We start from the raw sequence: 21,833 nt of genomic DNA on the forward strand, positions 1-21,833 counted from the left end.
ACAAAGGCCCATTTTAATTAAAGGAAAAACGCCAGGTCACTTTTGTTGGCATCATTAGGTGGGAAAAAACCCCACAACACCCAACAAACCAACAGCAAAAAACCCCAGCAGGCACGAGCAGCTGTTTACCACTCTGTAATGCCATAAATAACAATTACATTAAATCAGACTTCAGGAACAAGGCCCAGAGTTTGAGCTAGCATTACTCTTTACTGACTTGAAAAGTTTCTGAGATTGTAATAGCAAGAGCATTAAGCATTTCCTGTCGATGGAGTAGGTTCATAGGAAAGCAAAGGTTATAATAAAATTAGTGACAGTATCTCATTGGCTGCTGTTACAAAAGGACTGACCAAGGGTAGTTACTGGCCCAAATTGCATTGGTTAAAAAAAAAAAGACTGAAAAACTTTCAGCCTCCCCCGGTAAAACTGATGCCATGTTGTTATGAGGGGGAAAAGGGCTGTCTGCTCTCTGAAGGAGAAAAGAAAGGTTAAGCTTTCGAAGTGGCCCATCTTTCACCTCCAAAACAATTGTGCTGACAGTAAAACTTGAGCCTGCCACTGCCCTGAAACCCACAGGTAGTTGGAAGTGTCACTGCTTGCAGAGACTTAGCAAAGAAATTAATACCACTGGCTCACCATTAGCCCGTAAGCACAAACTCGTCCTGGTCTCTCAATAGCTTCCAGCCAGTCTGCCTCTTTTTATGTTGGATACCTAGAGAGAAACTCCCTCCAATTACAAAACTCCCAGAAAGTCCATCAAGTATCTTTTATCTACACTGCTCGAGCTGGCAGAACAGATCGGTGAGGCTGTGTGGACAACCGTGTGCCTCTCTTAAACCGCCACCCAACTAGAGGTGTAACATGTTGGACTGCTTACAGAGAAAATCCCTTTGCTAACTGTAGTGCAAATACAGTTTCACAGAGGGTTTGAGGCACTTTGTCATGTACTGCTTTGTTGCCTGGCTGGGTCACTCCTCTCAAATTATCAGCACATAGTTTGATGTTTGCTGCTACTGGGCTGTAAGGTTTTGGAAGCCAGTCACTTTGGGTATTTGTCTTGTCCCCTTGCTATAACAAAAACTGCTAGTAACCGCCACCTGGGAATTGAATTCTGCTGTCACATCACTTCAGAGAGGCAAACCTGGATGTACACATCATTACAACACAATACCCTTAGATTGGGAAGATGCATGGGGGTAATTTGTGAGAGGAGTTTTTGTTCTGCCCGTGACATAATGAAGTTGAATAGCACGTTTTCACTGTGATCCTACTGGCATGAACCACAGTATCACACACTTTCTGCAGAAGAAAAAGACTTTTCATGCATTATTCTGCTGAAAAGTTAAAACAGAAGGCAGCCCCCTAAAACCTGGTACCACAGTCCCAAACATTTGAGTACAGGAATTAAATGAACAAATATCACTATGGAAAGATGTTTTGCTTAGTTTACATAAGGGTGAGCTCAGACAGAAAGTGGATGAATAGGCTGGCTAAACAAAACAAAACAAAACAAAAAAATTCCTCGGATTTCTCCTTATGGATGCTTACACTTGGCCAGAACAAACAAATCCAGCCAGAAACCTCCCCAGAGAGATAAGGTAAAACACATGTAGTAGCATTTTCTTTCTTCTAGCTTTTCTTATTTCTCATTTTTTCCCATTTTATTTGCAGCATTATGCCTATGTGGAAGACCTTAATCTTGCAACAGGATTCACTGCACCACTTGGAGTCCAAACAATTTTGATGCTTTGCAAAATCCTCTGATAAACAGAGAAACTGCACTTCTTCGGGAGCAGGGAGTGCACAGCTGGGTCTGTGTCTTCTGTTTGAATGTAAAGCAACTGCCATACCTCAGGCATTCTATAGGCAAACCACGGTCATGGCAGCAGCAGTCACAAAGCGATTTCTCATAGTTAAGTTTTTGAACTAACCTGTTTTTTTCTTAAACTGTTTTCTGTTTAATCATAAGCAGGAATCTGGGTGTATTCCAGCAAGATATAAAATTCTCATGTATAAAAAGGGACTGTTCCTTTATTCTCCACCAAGATGTATTTAATCAAATGGAAAGTGTCCATCTGATGGTTTGTGCAGAATTTCATTAGCCTTTAATTGCTTTTGACAACTAGTGGAAATAATGCTGCATCACCATGCAAATGGCAGTACAGTAACACATTTCTAAGGTATTCACCATAAAGCAAAACATTCCAGCTACAGTATCAGACTCCTTTGGCTTTACACAACGAGCCACAACCAACTTATAACTGTTCTACACTCCTAATGTGGAAATGTTTTAAGTTAAATTTTTCTTTCTGAAAACTAAGCTTTTTCTTCTTGTGCTCTTCCAAATTACTTAAAAAAGAAAGAAAAAAAAAAGTTGACAAAATAAGATACACAACATGTCTCGCCTTGGGTTCTTTCTGGATATTAGTACAGGCAGACTTTTTTGTTTGAATTCTGTTGGAAATAAAGATGTCTTACCTGTGTACACAAATTAGCCAATGGTTCGTAGAACAGCCACCAGATGAGGTAACTGTGACTATCTTATAATCACTCTAACTGCATATCAGGCTGGTGGAATGCCTTCCCGTTCTTTTTTTTTTTTTCATTTTTCTCTTTTTTGTTAGCAAAAGAGACTTGTTGCCCTGACAAATCCAGGGGAACACCTGTGAGGCACCACACACTCAGTAGGTATATAATTGATTTTTATAACTTTGCTGGGACATCTATGAGGAAGGTTATAAAACTGCATTGCGAACATGTTTTGCCTTTAAAAGCAGCAATTTCTAGGGGTAAGCTGGAGTATGGATAAGCACATATAGTTTGATTAAATGCATGTTCTAACTTTTTCAGTGTATATCCCTTTTTCATCTGAATAAAACCTTTTTTTAAAAAAAAAAGCAGCAAACAATTATATGTAGAAAATATGTATTGCTACTAAACCCTTTGAAAGTATTCTTAAATATGCACTGCAAATATATGTTTTTAAGAGATGCTGATAGGGGTTTTGGAAAATGCCCCATGGATCTTTCTAAAACTTAGACAAATTTCATTATAATGTCATGATAAAATGATTCAGATAATCTATTGAAGCAAGACATAAGAATAGAGCAGTTCATCTAGGCAGCAACCAGTTATGAATAATTTTAATAAATATGCAAAGACTACATTCTGCCACATAAAACAGCTAGTCAGTTGTAAACCTGCAATACATTTTTAGGCTATAGTATGTGTATATCTAGAATTAAATAATTAATTATGATCCCCATGAATATAATAATCTGGATTCTGCAATATCTGCATTTTGCATCAGTTCCTCCCATGATTCATTTTCATCATCTCAGTATTTTACCTATGAATATTATTTTTACAAATTTATTTTTAACACCACTCATATTTTTATTTCATGCCAACAGAATTCTACACTGCAATGCCCATTGTTTTCTAAATCTATCCTTCTTCCTAGAAAAGAATAAAATGGAACTGAGTTAATGGATGCATCTACTGAACAATACATAATTTCAGCACTAAAGTAAATATATACAGAAATATGGGAGAATATTTATGGATAGATGTGAGAGCAGAGACACATACACCGTGAACATTTAAACTCACAACTTGTTAGAAGTCTACCTCTCTCCTCCTAGCAGAAACACAGGGGGTGTTTTAGCTTATCCTAATGCAGACTCCCTACTTCTCCAATATGTATACTCATTAGTGCTCATGCATATATTCCCATGCCAATGTATGAACATTTGAGTGAAGCTGGTCTTTCCAATTCCCAAGTCCACTGTCTGTGAAATTTGTTTGTGGAAAGGAAGAATTTGTGTGAAATATGTCCTAGTGTTATCTAATATCACAAACCAATCCTTTACCGGGAAATAGAAATTACTAACCTTCACCCATGTTACGAGGGTCTCATTTTCTTACACATAAACGTTAATATCTTTTTCAGTGAGGAAGTAATGAAAGCAACTCACACTACTTACTTTGTGAACATAGGTAAACCTTGGCACTAGTACACCAATTTTCAGAGGAATAAAACTAAACATTAAACATAACAAAGCAATGAAACTAAGTTTATGAATAATTACCTAGATTAGTGGATACAGGAGTTGCCAAGCAGCGGGAATATGAAGTTTTAATTACCTTTCACAACATCATAAGCCACAGAATACCAGGCATTTATACATCTATAGGTAAATATTACTGAAAAAAATACTAATCAAGCAACGCAATACTTATAAAATTCAATCTTCAGAAAAAGAGCAAGCACTGGTACTGCCATAATCCAATGGGAATCCAAACACAACAGCAGTATGTAAAAGGAAGATGTTTATCTTTGCAAACTGAAGTGTCAAATATTTTTGAGTGTTCAGGTTACTGTCACTAGTTTAATAAAATGCATCTGTGGGTTTCAAGTTGGTCCATAAGAACCTTAACCTGCAAACTCTCCTCCATAAAGAATGTGGGATGTGCAGAATATTGCAACTCAGACACGTATTTGCCACCTCCAAAGCTATGAATCTATGCAGTGAATCACTTGGAACTGATACACGACTATCAGCCAGATTTTGATCACAGGCACTGCTGAATCTCTAGGGCAGTCTAGTTGGTAGTATGTCATCATATGAACAGGACTGTGCTTAAGAGGAAAGCAGGACAAATCAACTTTTCCAGAAGAGATTAAAATCTCGTTTTGGCATGTGTCTACAGAATAGTCTCAAAACTGAAGCAAAGAGTAAACAAATTAATCAAAATCTAAATTGTGAAATGCCAGACTGAATTTCCAAGAATTTCACCCGACTTCAGAAAGAAACTATTTTGTTTCAATTCCCAGAGTAAAATTGCAAATTAAAGCCGATCAACAAAGGAGTAAATAGTATTAATTAAATAAAATGCAAAATGGCTTGGTAAAAAATCTGTAGACAATATAGTATGATTCGATGCACCCGTGAGTAAAACTGTTTTTGAAATATCCCTCCCAGTTGTATCAAAAGTATCACACAAGAGACCACCTCAGATGGCATCAGGTCAGGTACAGTAAGTATCCAAATACACTGAACAGAATTCATCCTCACTAGCTTCTAACAAAAATGCAGGGTATAAGAGACAACCACATCAAAAAGAAAACATCATCTGTCCCTCAACTTCTGCATACTACTGATCAGAGCAGCTCTTTACCCTTTCCATCAGTGGCAGGTCCTATGGAAGGGGCTCCAGGATCTTGGACCTTAAGAGCAAGAACCCACTCCACTTGAACTCTGTGTGCTGAAGAAAGGGTAGAGCTTTATGCTTTTGTCCCATCTATGGCACTTGAGAAACTTCTACCCAAGTTATGGAAAATGAAGGCCTGGCCAGGTAGATTTTACACTGGGAATGAAGCGAACAGAGTAAACAGAAACTGTGTGCTCTAACACCAGTTTGCTATTGACTGGCTAATTTCTTACCAGCCATCTGAACTGCATATTCTCCACGGTAAAATGGATAAACGATTTTGTTTACTGTATATGCGTTTAGTAGCCTGGTACGACCTTTAGGAGCTTACGGCCCTAAGCTAAAGTTACCTTGTGTTGAGATCCTCAAGAAGAAGTCACTGTATAGAAGTCACTAAAGCTATACACGAAATCTGCGACAGACGCAGGACTGGGATTCTAACTTACACCTTGTCATCTTCCTGATACCTCTCCAATTTATAGAAAGACTTGGATCTCAAACTCTCACTTCACTATTCATCCAATGGATGCTTCCAAACTTACTCTGGGAGTGCTCTGAAATACATATGTATTTCAAGCAAGCCTCCTGAGCTACTGTCCAAATCACAGCCTTTCATCCACAATATTTAACATCTCTATTAACTGTAGTTCTGTATATTCCACCACAAAGCTGTCCTAATCCTGGACCAGTCCAAACTCCAGTCTGCCTTAAAATCAAGACCAGAGAAGATTAGTCCTTTCTATTCTGAATGCAAATGCTACCAAGCAACAGCCATATAAAAGGTACACAGAGACATGGTTAGTTATTTTGACATGTTAATGACAAATACACCAGCTCAGAACTTTCATGTCTCATTATAGATTTGTCTCAAAAATAAAAAGAAGATAAAAATCTACTCTTGAAGTAAGATTTACACAGATGAAACTGTAGGTGGGCTGGTAAAGAGAGCTAAAGAAAATGTGGAGCTGCAGTCAGGTATTAGCATTGATTACTGGATGTTATCATTAGTTTTAAAACCACCACACCTTTATAGCTATATCTATAAGAGAAATAAGAGAACTCTATCTAGTTCTCTTACACCTTACATACACTGCTAAGTGAACAATCCAGAGCAATCATTTGCAGCCATAACTCACTTGAATTGGAATCAGACCAGGGAGATAAACTTTAAGAGCTACAAGACTAACAGCGTTTCTGTAAGCTGTTGATCCCATACGCAGCCTAATTTTCAGTAATACTTGGGACTACAAACGCAGAAAAAGACAATGCTGAAGTTAAATACGTTTCTCCTGTAAAAGCACGCACTGGGTGAAAGAGGGAATAGTAGAGTTCCTTTGTGTCATTCACAGTTCTGTATTGTTTGGTAGCCATCCAGAAACATCCTTTCTGGTTATTAACACAGAATAAATTCAATCTCCCTTGAGTTATTTTTTTATTAGGCAAAACATATGAAAGCTAGCTACAAGAACTCCACTAATGAGACTCATGTATTTACAGCATCACCAGATTCATGTGAAATACACAGGCTGTCAGGATATTTTCCCTCCCCCTGTTTTCTGCACATAGACAAATCCAGACTTGCCGTTAGTTCACCGATGTTGGGGAGGTTTTATTTTTAAGTTCTTAAAGGCACTCGTGTTCTCTTCATAGGAGGTTTGCTTCATTTGGTGCATGAAGTGAAAAATGCACGTAAGGATTCAGGTTCTCCTCCTCCTGCCTTTGGACACACTGGTGAGGGGCTGATGTAAGCAGCCCCTGCAACTTAAACGTTTGCCAGCTGGGCTACCTCTTCTATGGCTGTGCATCACTGCCCTCGGGGCTAGTGCTGGCGGTCAGGCGCTGAGTTCAAGGGGGTAATTCAGACTAAAACTGCCGAATTAAGTGATTAGTTTCCAGCTGTTTCAGCTTCCCAAACCTCCTTGAAACACGGTCACACAAGAGCCAGCGCTCGCCTGGGCGCGCAGGTGGGAACGCACAGCCCGGGGTGGACACACAGGGCTGGCATCACTCAATCGCTTCAGCAGCGTACCACCCGTGGAGTGGTGGCCAAGGGCCCGGCCTTCCCCTCTGGGCCTCAAAAGCATGACTTAGTTTTTTGGTGATCCCTGAGGTGCCCCCTTGACTATAGGGACAACCTAAAGCGACTCTTTTGTCCTCGTGACTGCTTGACATGCCTACGTTTGAGTACTGAGATGAAGCCACGCTCCATAAAACAATGACATTTGCTGTTTTCATCGTCCCCCAAACACCCGCCCTCCTCTGAGGACAGGGCTACCAGCTTGCACATGGATTTTCCTGCTGACACATTCACGCCAGGAAGCCAACACCAGTTACCAGGGGAAGGTGAAGCCACCAGCCACACTCCCAATGCCACCACCAGTATGTTCCTACCACACATCTGTGGCTACATCCCCTCTCTGTCGAACAGGCCAGCCGGGCCAGGGAAGCCCATTGCCTGTGCACAGACTGGGGAGGAGACTCAACCACTCCAAATGTTAAATGCAAGAGCGTTTTGGTAAGACAAGCATTTTGCTTTAACAAAAAGGTAGAGTTTGGAAGTATTAAGCTCTGGCTTTACTTGGTTACAACGACAGCCACAAGAAGCATGACTGGGAAATTCTTCTTAAAATAACAAACAAGAAAATTGCAATCTTTTCAGAGAGTAGGAAGATTACTGTATCAAATAAGACACTAGAGGTTTAACTGGAATGAATATCAGAGCTCCTTATGCAACTGGATCAGAGACTGAAGCATATTCGGGGCACGCTGGTGCTGCTCGCAATGTACTTCCATCCCACCCTGCTCCTGAAGCGCACATGATCTACTTTAACTATAAAAGTTTCAGATTTTAATTAAAGTTCTATATTACATTTTATACACAAGTTTCATGCTTTACAAGAACTGTGCTAACATGAAATATACATACATATATACAAAAAATTGAAGGAAGAAAAGCCTAGCACAAAAGGAAGCAATTGTGTCAGTGATGACTATTTTAATGAAAGTGTAAACAAAACCTCTGACCCTAGCAGTAAATGCAATATACAAGAGTCAAAAACATGTAGTCTTGAATGATCTTTTACATGGTGCTTTGTTCACCCTATTAAGATGCTAGTTGTTTCTTTGATTTATCTGATAATAAATTTTTGATGACTAGTGAGTCTCATAAAAATTGCTCTGGTGCTGACTACATTGATTAATAAGCCCAAAGAATCGAAACTGTCAGAAATTCATGTGCAAGAGTAAATTACTGCCAAACATACATTAGATATTCCATAAAATATAGAATAAAAAAGGTTGATTTGGTAATTTTATCTTGCATCAATTTGCTTGATATAATTTATATTCAAGATCATCACTGTCAGTCCTTGCATACCTTTCCTTTTTTTAAAGTCAACATTAGAGTAAATCTAAATTTGCAGAATATCAAATGCAATAATCAAAACTAACATTCAGAATTTAGCTTGGAAATTATATCCTGTTGAAAGGTGACTAAAACCAGTCTTCTCAGAGTTGATGCTTTTGTAAGTAAAATTCATTTGTATTTTAGGAGTCAAAACAGGCACACATATATCCATGCCTAAATCCCATTCTTCCAAAACTGTGGTATCTCCTTACTGGGGCTTCTGCATGCAGCAGGTTCCTGCAATGCATCTCTGAAGAGTCCTGGACTCTGTGGTCCCGCTATCTTTCCTGGGATAACTCCCCAAAACATTTAACGTGCAGAAAGTCTCACAAAACTAGACACTGGAGCAGGCCAGAGGTAGGGATCTGGGTATACATATGAATAGAGATCAGTTTCCTCCTTTTCCTGTCAAGGGGAACCACATTTACAGCACTGGGTTTAGGATTTGCTCCATTTACTTCTGCATATATTTAACATCATGTGACAACATTTTGTTTGCATGATATATGATTGTAGGATTGAAAACCTATCAGATTATAAATTTATAAGTGGGCTTTATGGATAACAAAAAGGATTCAGGGAATCACTGTTCCCCATTCAGTGAAATAAATGCTGCTGTTTATATCTAGCACTGGAGCCAGCTTCTTAAATTATTTGGCAAAACTATGAAGAGGGCTAATATCTTTGCATTTATTATTATTGCTTTGGTGAAGCTGGAGCAGTTGAAATTATCAGTATCCTAAGTAATTCTACTTACTGCTTATGCTCCTGCATACTTAACTTTAGGCTATAATTTCTTCCCCAATTTCCCAACCAAGTGTAATAAAGACAAAAAAAACACAGGATATTTTTTTCCTGCGATATTTGATATGAACTGATTTTCAGTATATCAGATTTTTAGGGTTAAATTATTAATGTGGTTAGGTACAGAATAGAAAAGAGCCATTGCAAAGCTGTAGTCAGAAGGACTTGCCTAAACAGGACCTAAATCTGACTATCCCCAGCTTTAACAGTAAGACATTTCTTGTTTGGCCAGAGGAAAGTGTTGAAACGCAGGACTGAGAAAACCTGTGTCATATACAGTACAAGTTCCTGATTTTCAGGTTATACTTTTCAAGAAAAAGTTAATTTTAATAACAAGAATTTAAAATGAAATCTGATCATAACCATTTTCAGCACTGTGCCTTAGGTATAAGGGGCTGTAAAAGCGCATATAAACCAGATGGCAGTAATACCTGCTAAAATAAAATAATGGCTTTTAAAAAGTTTATCAGAGCTTGCACTACAGGTGGCTTCAGCAAATGATACCAGAATCATTCCCACCTCAGCCTTCCACTGGATAAACAGTTGATAAAGGCAATCATAAAATTAGGGACACTTTTCTATATAACTGATAGCCCTCACCAGGAGGGTAAAAAAATTGCTAAAGATCACACAAAACCCTCAAATAATGCGAGACTGAAATAAAAACTAGAGTTCAATAAAAGCCAGCATGTAATAAAACAAATATGACTGCGCAGAGAATAGAAATTGCAGACAGTTCTGCTTGATTATAAAAGCGCCACTTTTTAATTTATCTCTCAAATAAAACCAGCAAATGTGTGCAGTAACTCTTCTTGTTTGGTTGTAAAGAACCAATCTGAACAAGAAAACAAGAAAGCAAATCAACTGAACTTTGAAGATTACAAAGGGTTAACAGGCTTACCACTACTTACTGTTAGCTACACAAGTTTTCCAGAAAACCCTTATTGCTACCAACATGTTTTCCACATCAGTTCTCAGTTAGTGTTTTGTCTGCCATTTCCTATTTATTATTCTCCCTGTTGCAGTCTTGAGGATCTTCTTTAAAATGCTCTATTCTTTTTGTTACCTACTGTAAAGTCCAAATTCTGTTCTCTGCAATATCCTCACAAAAAAAAAAATATTATTAGGTGAGGCACCTTCAGAGAACATCAGTCAAGTTTCTTACTGCATGCATTTTGGACACACTGCCTTTGGTTAGCAACAACACTACCCAGAAATGTTGAGAAAACCCCTTGAATCCATTGGAGATGAGGAGCTGGACCCACCATGTCCACAGCAGCTAGAGCAGCAGAGCACACTATTGGATACAAGGCCTTAAAATTGTGGCAGTTCTGGTAACGTCTAAAATCAGGCAATAGATCATCACCTTTGGATACTAGGCATAAAGTATTAAAAGCCATCATGGTTCATACAGTAACTTTCATATTGAGATGTTGCTCCAAAACACATTTTCCCAGAAAGTTTCCTGAAGCAATCAGAGGACAATAAGAGAAAATGAATCTGCTACTTTCCCTGGTAGCTTGCCCTAATAAGCATCCTTTTTACAAGGTTGTACCTTGCCTTCTTTTCTTAATCTGATTGACTTTTGTTCTCAAATAATTTTGAGGTGTCTGTATTTAAACAAATTTTTAACATCCCTTTAAAACACCAGAGCTGAATTCAGTATCGGCCCCAGCTGATGTTGAAAATACTAAGTTCCTATTCCTGTACTCACTAATCCAAGGCTTCTTTTAGGCCTTTCAGATATAGCACTGAACTGCGAGCTGACAGCGCACTTCAATTATATGATGTCTCTTAAAACATTTTTCAGAGCCAATTGCTTTCTGGAAAGCAGTATTCACTCCTTTTTATCTCCTCCTGTAATCATAACCACAATGTGTGGTATATCCTGCATACCTCACTCACAGATACTTAACTCTTCTCTGAGCTGCTTTAAAATAAACTATGCACAGGCACCGTTCATTATGTGATCCAGGACAGCCTATACTTTCACCATTGCCTTTCACCAGCTTCCAGGTCATATAAAATTTCTAGTCAGAAATGACTGTATACTTGCTTCCAAATACCTGAGAACACCACTGAACAGTTCCAGGTCAGATCTCTGTTGAGCTCACCAGAAATGTCCTTGTCGGCAATTATCTCCCAAGACCTATCAGACAGTTGTTAATTCTTCTTAGTGTTTTAATGAAATTATGCAGTGCTCATTTTTTAATGAGAATGTTGTGCAGCTGTACAAACTAAATGCTTCACAAAATTCTATGTAGAGTTGCCTTGACCAACCAAATTTATAATGTTTCTTTAGGAAATAGTTCTCAATCACATTCATGCCTTTTTAAATCTTCACTAGTAGAATGCCACGTCTCTTCTTCACTATTTAACCAAAAATGGATGTCGGAGTAAACTAGGTCCTAACAACTCAGTTTAGTCTATTCGCCTTCCTTGATGTTGAAAGGACAATAGCACTTCTGTCACTTTTTGGTATGTCCCCGACACCAAGCTTAATTAAGACTGAACTTTGGTGAGACCAGACTCTGTCAGTCAAGTCTCCAAACCTTCTGAGTGCATGTCCACAGGCCTAGAAGTTGAAAACCATTTCTCACAACAAAATGTTGGTCAGGCTTCTACTTAGTGGACTGAGATATAACTCACCTTCCCTAGAAGATCATCCTGCTTGCACTGAACATAGAACAGAAACCTAACAGAACATGACTTTCCTTCCTTCATCATTATTAATAATCTGACTGTCATAAATAAGAAAAGGGCCCATTTCATTTCTAGGATTTATCATAAACAGATAGCCACAACCAGTCTCTCCAATGACTAGGAGCCTAACAAGATAGATACCACTTTGGATTGGCCGTCTTTCCCACTGCACATACTTTATTCAATCCCACCTATCATTTTTCCTGCTCAGGGTGCCACTTGCCTGCAGCTGCACATTTCACACTTTGCTTGCTTGCTCAGACCCCAACCTGTCCTCTAGGCCAGGTCCTTGATTCTGTTTCTCACCAGTTTCTTTGACACATCCCTAACTGTGTCTCATTTTGGATTTTACTCTAATTACCACTGATTTTTAACTCAGCTACTGATCTTGCCTTGCCCTACCTGTAGTTAGATCAACTTTGTCTTATTTCCCTACTCAAAGCCTGTATCCTGCTGTCATTGTTTCCCTACCTTTGGTTTCAAAAAGTCCTCAGCTTCTGCACTTTCCTCACTTCTTCATTCCAATTCTGCTTCTAACACAGCCCTAGACATCTGCCCCAGTGACTTAAGCCCTGGACTATCATCCTTGACGTGGTAAATGCATTACTGCATAATATTCTAAACTTTATATGAAAGTTCACATCAGAGGGAATGGTAGTATCAGTAGTTAGACCAGTATTTATATGTGCAGTATCTATATCTGTCAGATACATCACTGATAGCTTTGGTTTTATTACATATCCATCTTAGTAATATATAAACACAAATACACAGAGATACTGTTTTTTCTTGTTTATCTTTCAACATGGGTTTGAGTTTGCTCTCCTTTAGGGAAGAGTTACAGATTTGCATGTAAATGTTGTCTAAAGATGTCAGGACTCTGAGTAATCTATTTTCTCTGTTGGAAATAATGTACTAATATATTTATCAATTTTTAAAATACAGCCAATAAATACAACATTTGGTTGGAATACGAATCAGTATTTTCATATAAAATATACAGTACCATGCCTTTGATACAACAGAACCAAACGTAAATGACATTTTTATATTTCCCTACATCAGGTTGATAAAAGATTTTTATTGGTTAATTAAAATCTTTTACTGGTACGTGATCGCAATGCGTGAACCAGAATTGTTAACAATTGTTTATTTCTTAGCTATGATGGATCTTGCTTCCTGCCATCCTTTGAGGGAAGCTTAATTTGCCGTGAGCTCATCTTCATGGGAGATGCAGTATCTCAGAGAATCTCACCTAAGGTAGATCACTGAGGTCATCTCTTTTCCACTATTTTTACCCAATCTTTGAAACCACCCTAAATTACATGAGGTCACAGCTACCACTGGCACAGATAGTGCATCCACGTCAGGGGCCAAATGGTAAAGATGCCAGGCTAAAAAGTCACTGAGATATAGAAGTGACCTCCAGCAATAGACTGTTGGACACATAACACCATCTTATTTCTTGTACAGGGCCCAGGACATCCACACTGTGCAAATGAGAAAGGAAAAGAAGTACTTACTAAAGGTTCATCTTATGAGCACATGCACAAGAGCAATCCCTCTAGGAACAATGAGAATACCTGTTCTAGAAGTATAAATACTTGTAGAGCTGAGCCTAAGAGAAAACTAATGCATGAAGCCTTCTATTCCACAAATTACCAAAGAATACTAGTGACAAAACAAAAGAAAAAGTATAGAAGAAGAATAGCATTTATTATGGCCTATTTTTCTAGGGCAGTCAGAGGGTAGACTCACACTATCCTAGTTCTTTAAATCTTCATTGACCTCTGTGCGCCATACAAACAGCTGAGGCATCTAACCTTACTCCTTTGAATCAAATCTACATTAGATGGTTAAAGCAATTGATCTGTGTTCCTCTCTGTGGTCTTCATTTCCCCCAGAGCATCAAGAATACTCACCAGCAGAAATTACTGCTGAGATCATACTGTGCTCAATTTGGTTCTTTTTGATATTGTTAAAAGATTAGATGACTGGATAATACAAGTTATTTAATTTTACTTAGAAACAGCCAAAGAGAAGCATTCTCTCTATGCATGTCTTCAGTCTAGGTGGAGAAAGGAATATTGTGAAGTATAACAAGTAATTATTAGGTTATTAAAAAATTTAGTAATTTTAAACTATTGCACAATACTGTCATGCATGTTTATTTAAACAAGTTATTAGATGCAGGAATATGCAAAATAATCTTTTGCCTTATTTATATTAACAGACAACAGAGCTTTGTCTTCCTTAGCTTAATGTCAATTGCACTGTGCAGTTACTTTAATATATGGTGGGGGTGGTCATCGGAATTTTTCACTCAAAAAATCAGGAGACATGAATACAGGAGCACAAAGGTCTGCCTGCATCACAGACATGCTGTCCTCTGCCACAAGGCAATCATGTCATATATCCCTGCTCAAATTGATCAGTGCTTACTTTGAAACAAACAAGATTTTGGCCTTCACTTCTTCTGTCAGAAGGCTATTTCTATCAGAAGGTTATTACCTTGCTCACTTAATAATTAGAGACCTTCCTTTAAATACACACCTGACCAGCTTATTTGTATTTGTTCTTATGTCCACCATTTTTTTTTATGCCTTAAATGAAGCAACTTCCTCCCCCTCTCCCTCCCAATGACAGCAATGATCTCTGCTATCAGTCCTTGCTTTGCTAAATAAACAAAATACCTTTTAAATCTCCTCTTGGCTCTTCATTCTTTTTATCATCTCATTATCCTTCCTCACTTTGCCTGTTCCTGCCTGAATTCATCTTTCTTGAACATGATGACCAGAACTGCGTAATATTTCCTTTTCTGTACTAGAAAATTTCCGCTCTCTTAACCCAGCTCTGGAGATTGTGCTTCTCTGCCTCTTCCCCTCACTCCGGCAGGTCACACTGGTGGCTCACAGAAAACCTGCAATTAATACACCCAAGCATTCCTCTTCATTTGCTAATTCTTGCTGTGTGGTGTGCTGATTCTCTTCTGTGCTGCTAGCTTTGTGTTATCAGCAAATGTCACTTAAATACTCCTTTTCGTGCTAACAAAAAAATTGAATTCTTGCAGGTCCATGACCATGCTGCACAAGTAACACCATTCCAGCACAATCTCTCCTCCTATCAGTTCAACCTGCTGATGCCTCCACCTCAACTGCTAGCAATTCCCACTATCCCAGAATGCTTCCCAAACACCAACACATGGATATTTCACTTGTTTGACCTCTTTTCCACTCCGTGATAGGTAGTTTTACTGATTATCACTTTTAGGTCTTGGACAGCCCCAATCACACTGCTGAAATAAAACAGGCTTAACAACTGTGGAATAAGAACAGGAGTTATTTCAAGATACTATCTGTATTCTAGTGCATTACTCTGAGTATCTTGCCAGTCTCCTCTAGTTGTTAAAAATAAATGCTGAAATACTCTTCATTAATATAACCCAGAAGAAGAATCTCTTACTTCATGACCAGTGTCTCCTGCCCTGGAAGCAGCTGCTACATAATAGTGGGGGTCCAGTACAACAATTCATTCTCAGGAAGAAAGCTGGGGAGATTGTCTCTAAATAGAGGACTGAATCAAGAGTGGATTTTTCCAGACTGTCACTGCTGATGAAATGAGGTTTTCAATTACAATGCTTAGCCCAGAGCAGCCTGCCCAGGGAAACCTATGTTCCAATGCTGCCAAACGATATATGCTCAGCATAGCATTTATCAAACCATTTCCTCTGCTAAGAGTTAATGTATCAGTCTTTAAAATGGCTTGCTCTTCTACTGCCTTTCCTGATGAAAATGTGAAAAGTGCAACTTCCTTTCAAAAAACATCTTGTTGAGACTCTTGAGTCCAAATTGCCTGCCTTGTGTGGAAAAAACTGCTTTCTAGAAACTTAATAAACAGTGACTGTTCTATCATAATTCTGCCTCACTGGAATAAGGAGGTCAAACAGGGACACCGCAATCATTAAATAAAGTGTTAAAATGTGACTGCTGGGTTCAACGGCAGCTTAAGAACGCTAGAAGTCTGGATGCTATTCTAAGCACTAAGGACCCAGCAAATTATTTTGCTTTAGCTGAGATTACACTATTAGGTGATGATGACTGCAATAGACTCTGCTGTGATAAAAGCAAAATCACTACCCTTTCTGTTACAAGAACAAACAGGTAAAGAGCAAGTTTCACATGAAGATTGATCAAGAGCACACGATTAATCCCAGAAATGTACCCAAAGAGCAGCTCTCCAGATTGACTTGCTGTAAATGCCAGCAAGCAAACCCACCCACTGGTACCAATTGCACGTCTCAGCTTCACCTCATCTTAATGAAATCACTAATTATCTTACAGTGATCCTGACGAGCATCACAGGATTTCCATTCTTCACAGGAGATTAATTCACTGTTTTCTTTCAAACTTTTATGTCTGTCTGCACTTGTCTAAGTACATTGTAACCACTAAATCATACAATCCATCATTTCTTTGTCAGTACCCTAGACAGAGAAGACCCTCTGAGAATATGCTTACAACATAAAGGTCACTTTGAAAGTTGACTAAAGGCATGAATAAAAAGTACAACATTTAGTTAAGCCCTTTGAGGAGATGAGGTTGCCATTACCCTTTACTGTTTGAGCAAGTTCTTCAACTGCTTTTCAACACTATCGTGACACCCCACGGAGAATTTAATGGCACCTTCTGAGTATATATAGAATCAAAGCCAAAATTCAGCTTACTAACTTAACTTTCAGAAAGTTAGTACGGCAGTCGGAGATTAAGAACCATTATATACTTGGCAAACTGACCTATTTCCAAATGATGCTGTCACAGGATGATATGTGCAGTGGGCGTATTTTAGCCAACAAAAGCCAGCAAGTGCCAAGAGCTGCTGAATTTCCTGTTAAGAATTAAGAGCCCCTCCACACACATTTTCTGCCACAATATACGGCCCATCTTTTTGTCAGCACAAGTCTTCCTTGAAAAATGAGGGTTGAAAAAAATCACCTGGCATCATTTCTCATGAAAGGTAAGGAAATTAAAGGAAATGAAAGAAGCTACAAAGTAAGAAGAGCTGATCTGAGGGTCCTATAGGCTAACACACTTCTGAAGTAAAGTGCAACTCCAGTTTTATACTTGGTGCGTGAGCACCATGTAAAACAGGAGTGTGAAAATGTAAAAGTATGCGAGACAAATGACATTTTATCTTTAGACATAATCATCCCTCATGGGTGTCATCCCTACTTACCGATTAATCACCAGAGCATGAATATCCTAAGACAAGGCTAAAAATGGGGTATAATTTTTCACTAAATATGCTTGAAACAGCCAGTACATTTCACAAAGTAAAGAAGAGGTTTGTGATCTATTTGCTAGTTGCTTCACAAGTCCAGCCTCACAGAAATCTCCGATATTGACTGCAGTGTACAGTTATGGCTTGTGCCAGCCATCAGTACAAACCTTGAGGTTTAGTAACGTGACTGCAAGTGAGTGCATTGCCAAGACTTACTGAGTTACCACTTTGTGGCTGAGATAACAGCAACTGAGTAAATATGATGTTCTAGTCATTGCAAACACAAAATAAACTGTATTAGCATACATAAACCCACTTAGTGAAACATAACTTGCTAAGCCCTGAAACATGGCACTTGCGATTTTATGAGCATACCATGTCTTAGCTAGTTTAGATTAATATTAGACTTGTAAACAAAGTAAAATCAATATTTCCAACCGGCCAGCAAAAGCAATGGGCATAGGGAGACAATTACCATCTCTGGAGCTCAAAATCCATCCACCATATAGATGCATAGTTCCTGGTTTATGAAAGTACCTGAAAGTAAACTTACTGATCTGTTTGTCAGCTGCTAACATATGTGAGCTGTTCTCTCTTCTCAGTGTTGTAAGTGAAGTTATATAAAGAGCATTCTATCCAGTCACCCATTTAACTGTACTGCTTTGTCTGAGGGTAAAAGTTAAGCTGGCTGGGTCTATCACATTGCAAGTTAATTTTTAAATTTTTCTGTTGGCTGAATGATCAAAAAAAAACCCCAAGAGCTCAATTTTGCTTACTTAGATATCTACAGAGAAAATTACTACATTCACATCTCAACCTTGTGATTTGCTTAACGAGAAAAAAGACACAGTACCTGGATATAGGCTATGAAAGAAAAAGGAAGTTGAAGGTGGTGTATAGCTGTTAGTGGGAAAAAGATAAAAATTTCATCACAAAATGGAGTTTTCATTTCTTCTGTGTTCACAGCTTATTTGCTTTTGTGCACAATAATGCTACTAGACCTGTTACTTAGATTACACCATTGTTCATGAGTTTTAACACCTAAAATCAAATGCCAACAGAAAAATGTCGGTAGCAGGTGGCATCCAAAGAATTCTCAGATCACATATTTAAAGGAAACTCGAAATAAAAGGGACAATCTTTTTCAACAGGAAAATCCAAAACTCTCTCTTTATATCATGTGAAACAAGTACAATCAAGAATCAAAAGAAGTTGCTACTGGGATTCTAACAAAATTATACAGATATTTTTAATTTATGTTTTAAATATAAAATGGTTAAATGCTGAATATAAAAAATGGCATCTAATTATTAACATCTGCATACATGTGGTTTTCATCACTAATCTTTGAAAATAATGACTTTTTAACTGAATATGCTTCTAAGATCAAAATAGAAGCCATGAATGAGCCATGGAAAGATTTATGATCTTATTTTTTCCCCCTATTAATGTGTAGAGTCTGATTTTTGCTTACACTGTTAACTATACAGGCTTCAAATATTTACTGCGGACAAAATCAAAATCAGCCCATTAGCCAGTAAGATACTGTTACACCTCAGGAAGGAACAATCGTTAACAATAGTTAAAACAAAGAGCAATAGTTGAGGCAAATGATGAAATGGAGAACCTTTACGTCAATTTTGATTGCACAAGGAAAGTTGCCAGAGCAGTTTAATATGTCCACAGTTGTAAATTTTTTAAATTTTTTTTTTAATTATAGATACATAACAACAGCCCCCGCAAACCCAAAACTGAATATGGGTCAAATATTCTCAAAACTGCACTTCAGTCCTTGAAACTTTGCTGTCCTCATGATGCCCAGCACTGTCCCTGTGAAAACTGCATGAGGGTCCCTAATCTACATTGCTCAGCAAACAGAAATATAAAATTGGCGATTTAAAAAAATTACAGAACATTATCAAGAAATCTAGATGCAGCTACACAATGGACTGTGGGGCAGGGATGGTCTAAAGAGAGGAGATAGCTGTTTCCCTACACCATGTCTGTAGTACAGAGTACTACTGGAAGAAGGGTGTTGCAGCCTACTTAGATCTATGAATAAATCTATCTTGAGAACACATATTACAGCATAAATATCAGGACACTTCTGAGACACACAATTTTTGTAACCACTCTCCCATCTGTGATCCTTTTCACTTAAGTTCTGTAAATGAAAAACAGCCTACAAAAGCCATTGCTGGATCATTTAGTTTCATATAGAAATTTACATCTCAGTTAATTGGAATCCCAAAACCTTCACTTGTGAATACTTGGATTTGGTAATTGAGTTCAGGTAGCTACCATATAAAAAAATTATCAGAAATACTTCTAAATTATTAAAATATATTTTTTACATAAAGGGGAATGCAAAAACTAACTTTCCAAACTAGAGGTTGTCCTGTCTGTTGTACTACCTATTGCTTCTAGAAAGACAGCATCAAGGTTGTTGTCAGACACTTGGAAATAACTTCCCATCTAAAGTTTTGCTGTGGACTTGTAACATGGAAATCTTTACTGAAAAGAAATATTTCAATTCACTGAATGATTACAGACATTATTTCCTAAACAAATGCTTAGTATTTGTACACAGAATTTTGAATTAAAACGGAGAAGTCCCAGTGTGAGGTTTATTTTTTTCCAGTTACACTGTTGAAGAGAGTACTAGTATGAATTTGAATTACCAGGGTTGTAGACTTTTGTAAACCAGTCCAGATCAAAACAGGTTTGAATTCTGGACATTTCTTTCAAAATGTAACAACCTGCATCCAAAAACGTTACCAAGTATCTATTTCAATCTATAAAACCTTAGTGTACATATTTAAAATTAGTACTTCTCAAAGGCTTGTAATACTTGCTCTTTTACAGCTCATGTTACTTAATAGCTCTTAGAAATGAATAACAAATGCAGGACAATATCAAACAGTCTCTGTGCTTTCCCAAAATGTCTAAATCCCATTTAGCTACCTTCTTGTCAGCAAAATTCCTTAATATAAATGTACAGGTTTGCATATTTGCCCTGAATACCAAGCTACTGCATGGATTATGAAAGAAGGGTGTAGCTGATAACACTTTGCGAAACAAACTACAGGGAAAAAAAAATTAAAAAAAAAAAGCCCAACATAGCTACAGTATACTTACTATTTATATGTTTCTGAACGAATGTATTCAAAAACATGAGATACTCCCAGCTGGAACTGGTCAGCAATAGGGGTAACCCAAGGATTGTTCTCTGCTTTGAAGACTTGCTTTTGACCAGTCAAATCCAAATTACCTGAAAGGGATTAAACAAAACAGCATATGAATACAATTCAAAATATGAAAAATTTGAAAGAAATATCTTGCTGTGAGTATGAAACTCTTCATTCGTTTCAGAGAGTATAACCATAATAAAAGCAAATATTTCAGTCTTAGCGGAGGGGAATAGGAGGACACAGTAGTTCCCACCATGGCGGATACAGTTCCACCCTGTTCATTTCAGTGCTACTACATATGGCACAGCAGGATTGAACTCGGCCCACTGCATATAATATTTATTCATCAAATTAGTTTTAAGCAGGGCTTAATAGTGCATAGTTCTTGGGCGCTCTCCAGTATGGCTTGCAGGAATGAAAGGAGAATGATGCTGTGGTAGGAGTTTGCTCTGATGAAGCTTAGCAACGCAAAGCGTTTCTTGATGACTGCTCCAAGCATAATGTCAACAAGCAATGCCCAACAGGCTTTTTGCCTTCCCAGTGCCCAATGTGTTGTTTGTACCAAGATCCTACCACTGATCTGTGGTTATAATTCTCTATACTGAGAAAAACAAACAAAAAACATCATTCTTGCAACATGCCAGTTTTACCTGTTCTGTTGACAGGAAGACTTAAGAGACCTGTTAGGGGTTTGCTTGGGGTTTTTTTGTTTTGTTTTGTTTGTTCATCTTATAAAAGTTTACCACCCAAAACCAAAACAGTACATGCTCTACTGAAACTCCTCATGACTATGGATACAACAGGCTGAATTACAGGACGGTCTAGCCACTGAAATATTTTCTTGTGTTCTTTAAATTAAAGTAAGAAATCTGTGTTACATTTAACATTTATTTTTGTTGATTTTACAATGAAGAGAGGCCTACACTTCCCCCAGAAAGCTAAAGTAACAAATAAAAAAAAAATAAAATAATCTTTAACTATAGGAAACAAAACAAAGAAAAATTACAAGGTTTTGAAGACTGACTGAGCCAAGCTGTCAGAGAAATCTGAAATCAACCTGATGTGCTAGCTTTTCAAAACTAAAAGCACTCGTGTAAGCTGCATGAGCACACATGCACGCTATAGGAACTGCTGCAAGCTGTGTGCTTGCTGGCCATTTCAGTTGCATGTTCTACGTTACAGCTAATCCCTGATGCGTTTCTCTCCGTAAAAAGGGTTAACACAATTAAAGACAGACC

At 38.0% G+C, this 21,833-nt stretch overlaps 1 protein-coding gene across 3 annotated transcripts in view; it reads right to left on the reverse strand.

Annotated features, from left to right (window-relative positions):
- RSU1 (Ras suppressor protein 1) overlaps nucleotides 1-21,833 on the reverse strand; it is a 111,704-nt gene that overhangs the window by 43,915 nt on the left and 45,956 nt on the right. For all 3 annotated transcript variants that reach the window (XR_007505774.1, XM_049798091.1, XM_049798092.1), the window contains one exon: nucleotides 20,543-20,675. Coding sequence is in view for 2 of the 3 variants with exons in the window: in XM_049798091.1 (XP_049654048.1) it covers nucleotides 20,543-20,675 (133 nt within the window). In the remaining variant the exon portion in view is untranslated. The remainder of the gene's footprint in view (nucleotides 1-20,542; nucleotides 20,676-21,833) is intronic.

Source organism: Accipiter gentilis, chromosome 4 (genome assembly GCF_929443795.1).
Source record: "Accipiter gentilis chromosome 4, bAccGen1.1, whole genome shotgun sequence".
NCBI lineage: Eukaryota > Metazoa > Chordata > Aves > Accipitriformes > Accipitridae > Astur > Astur gentilis.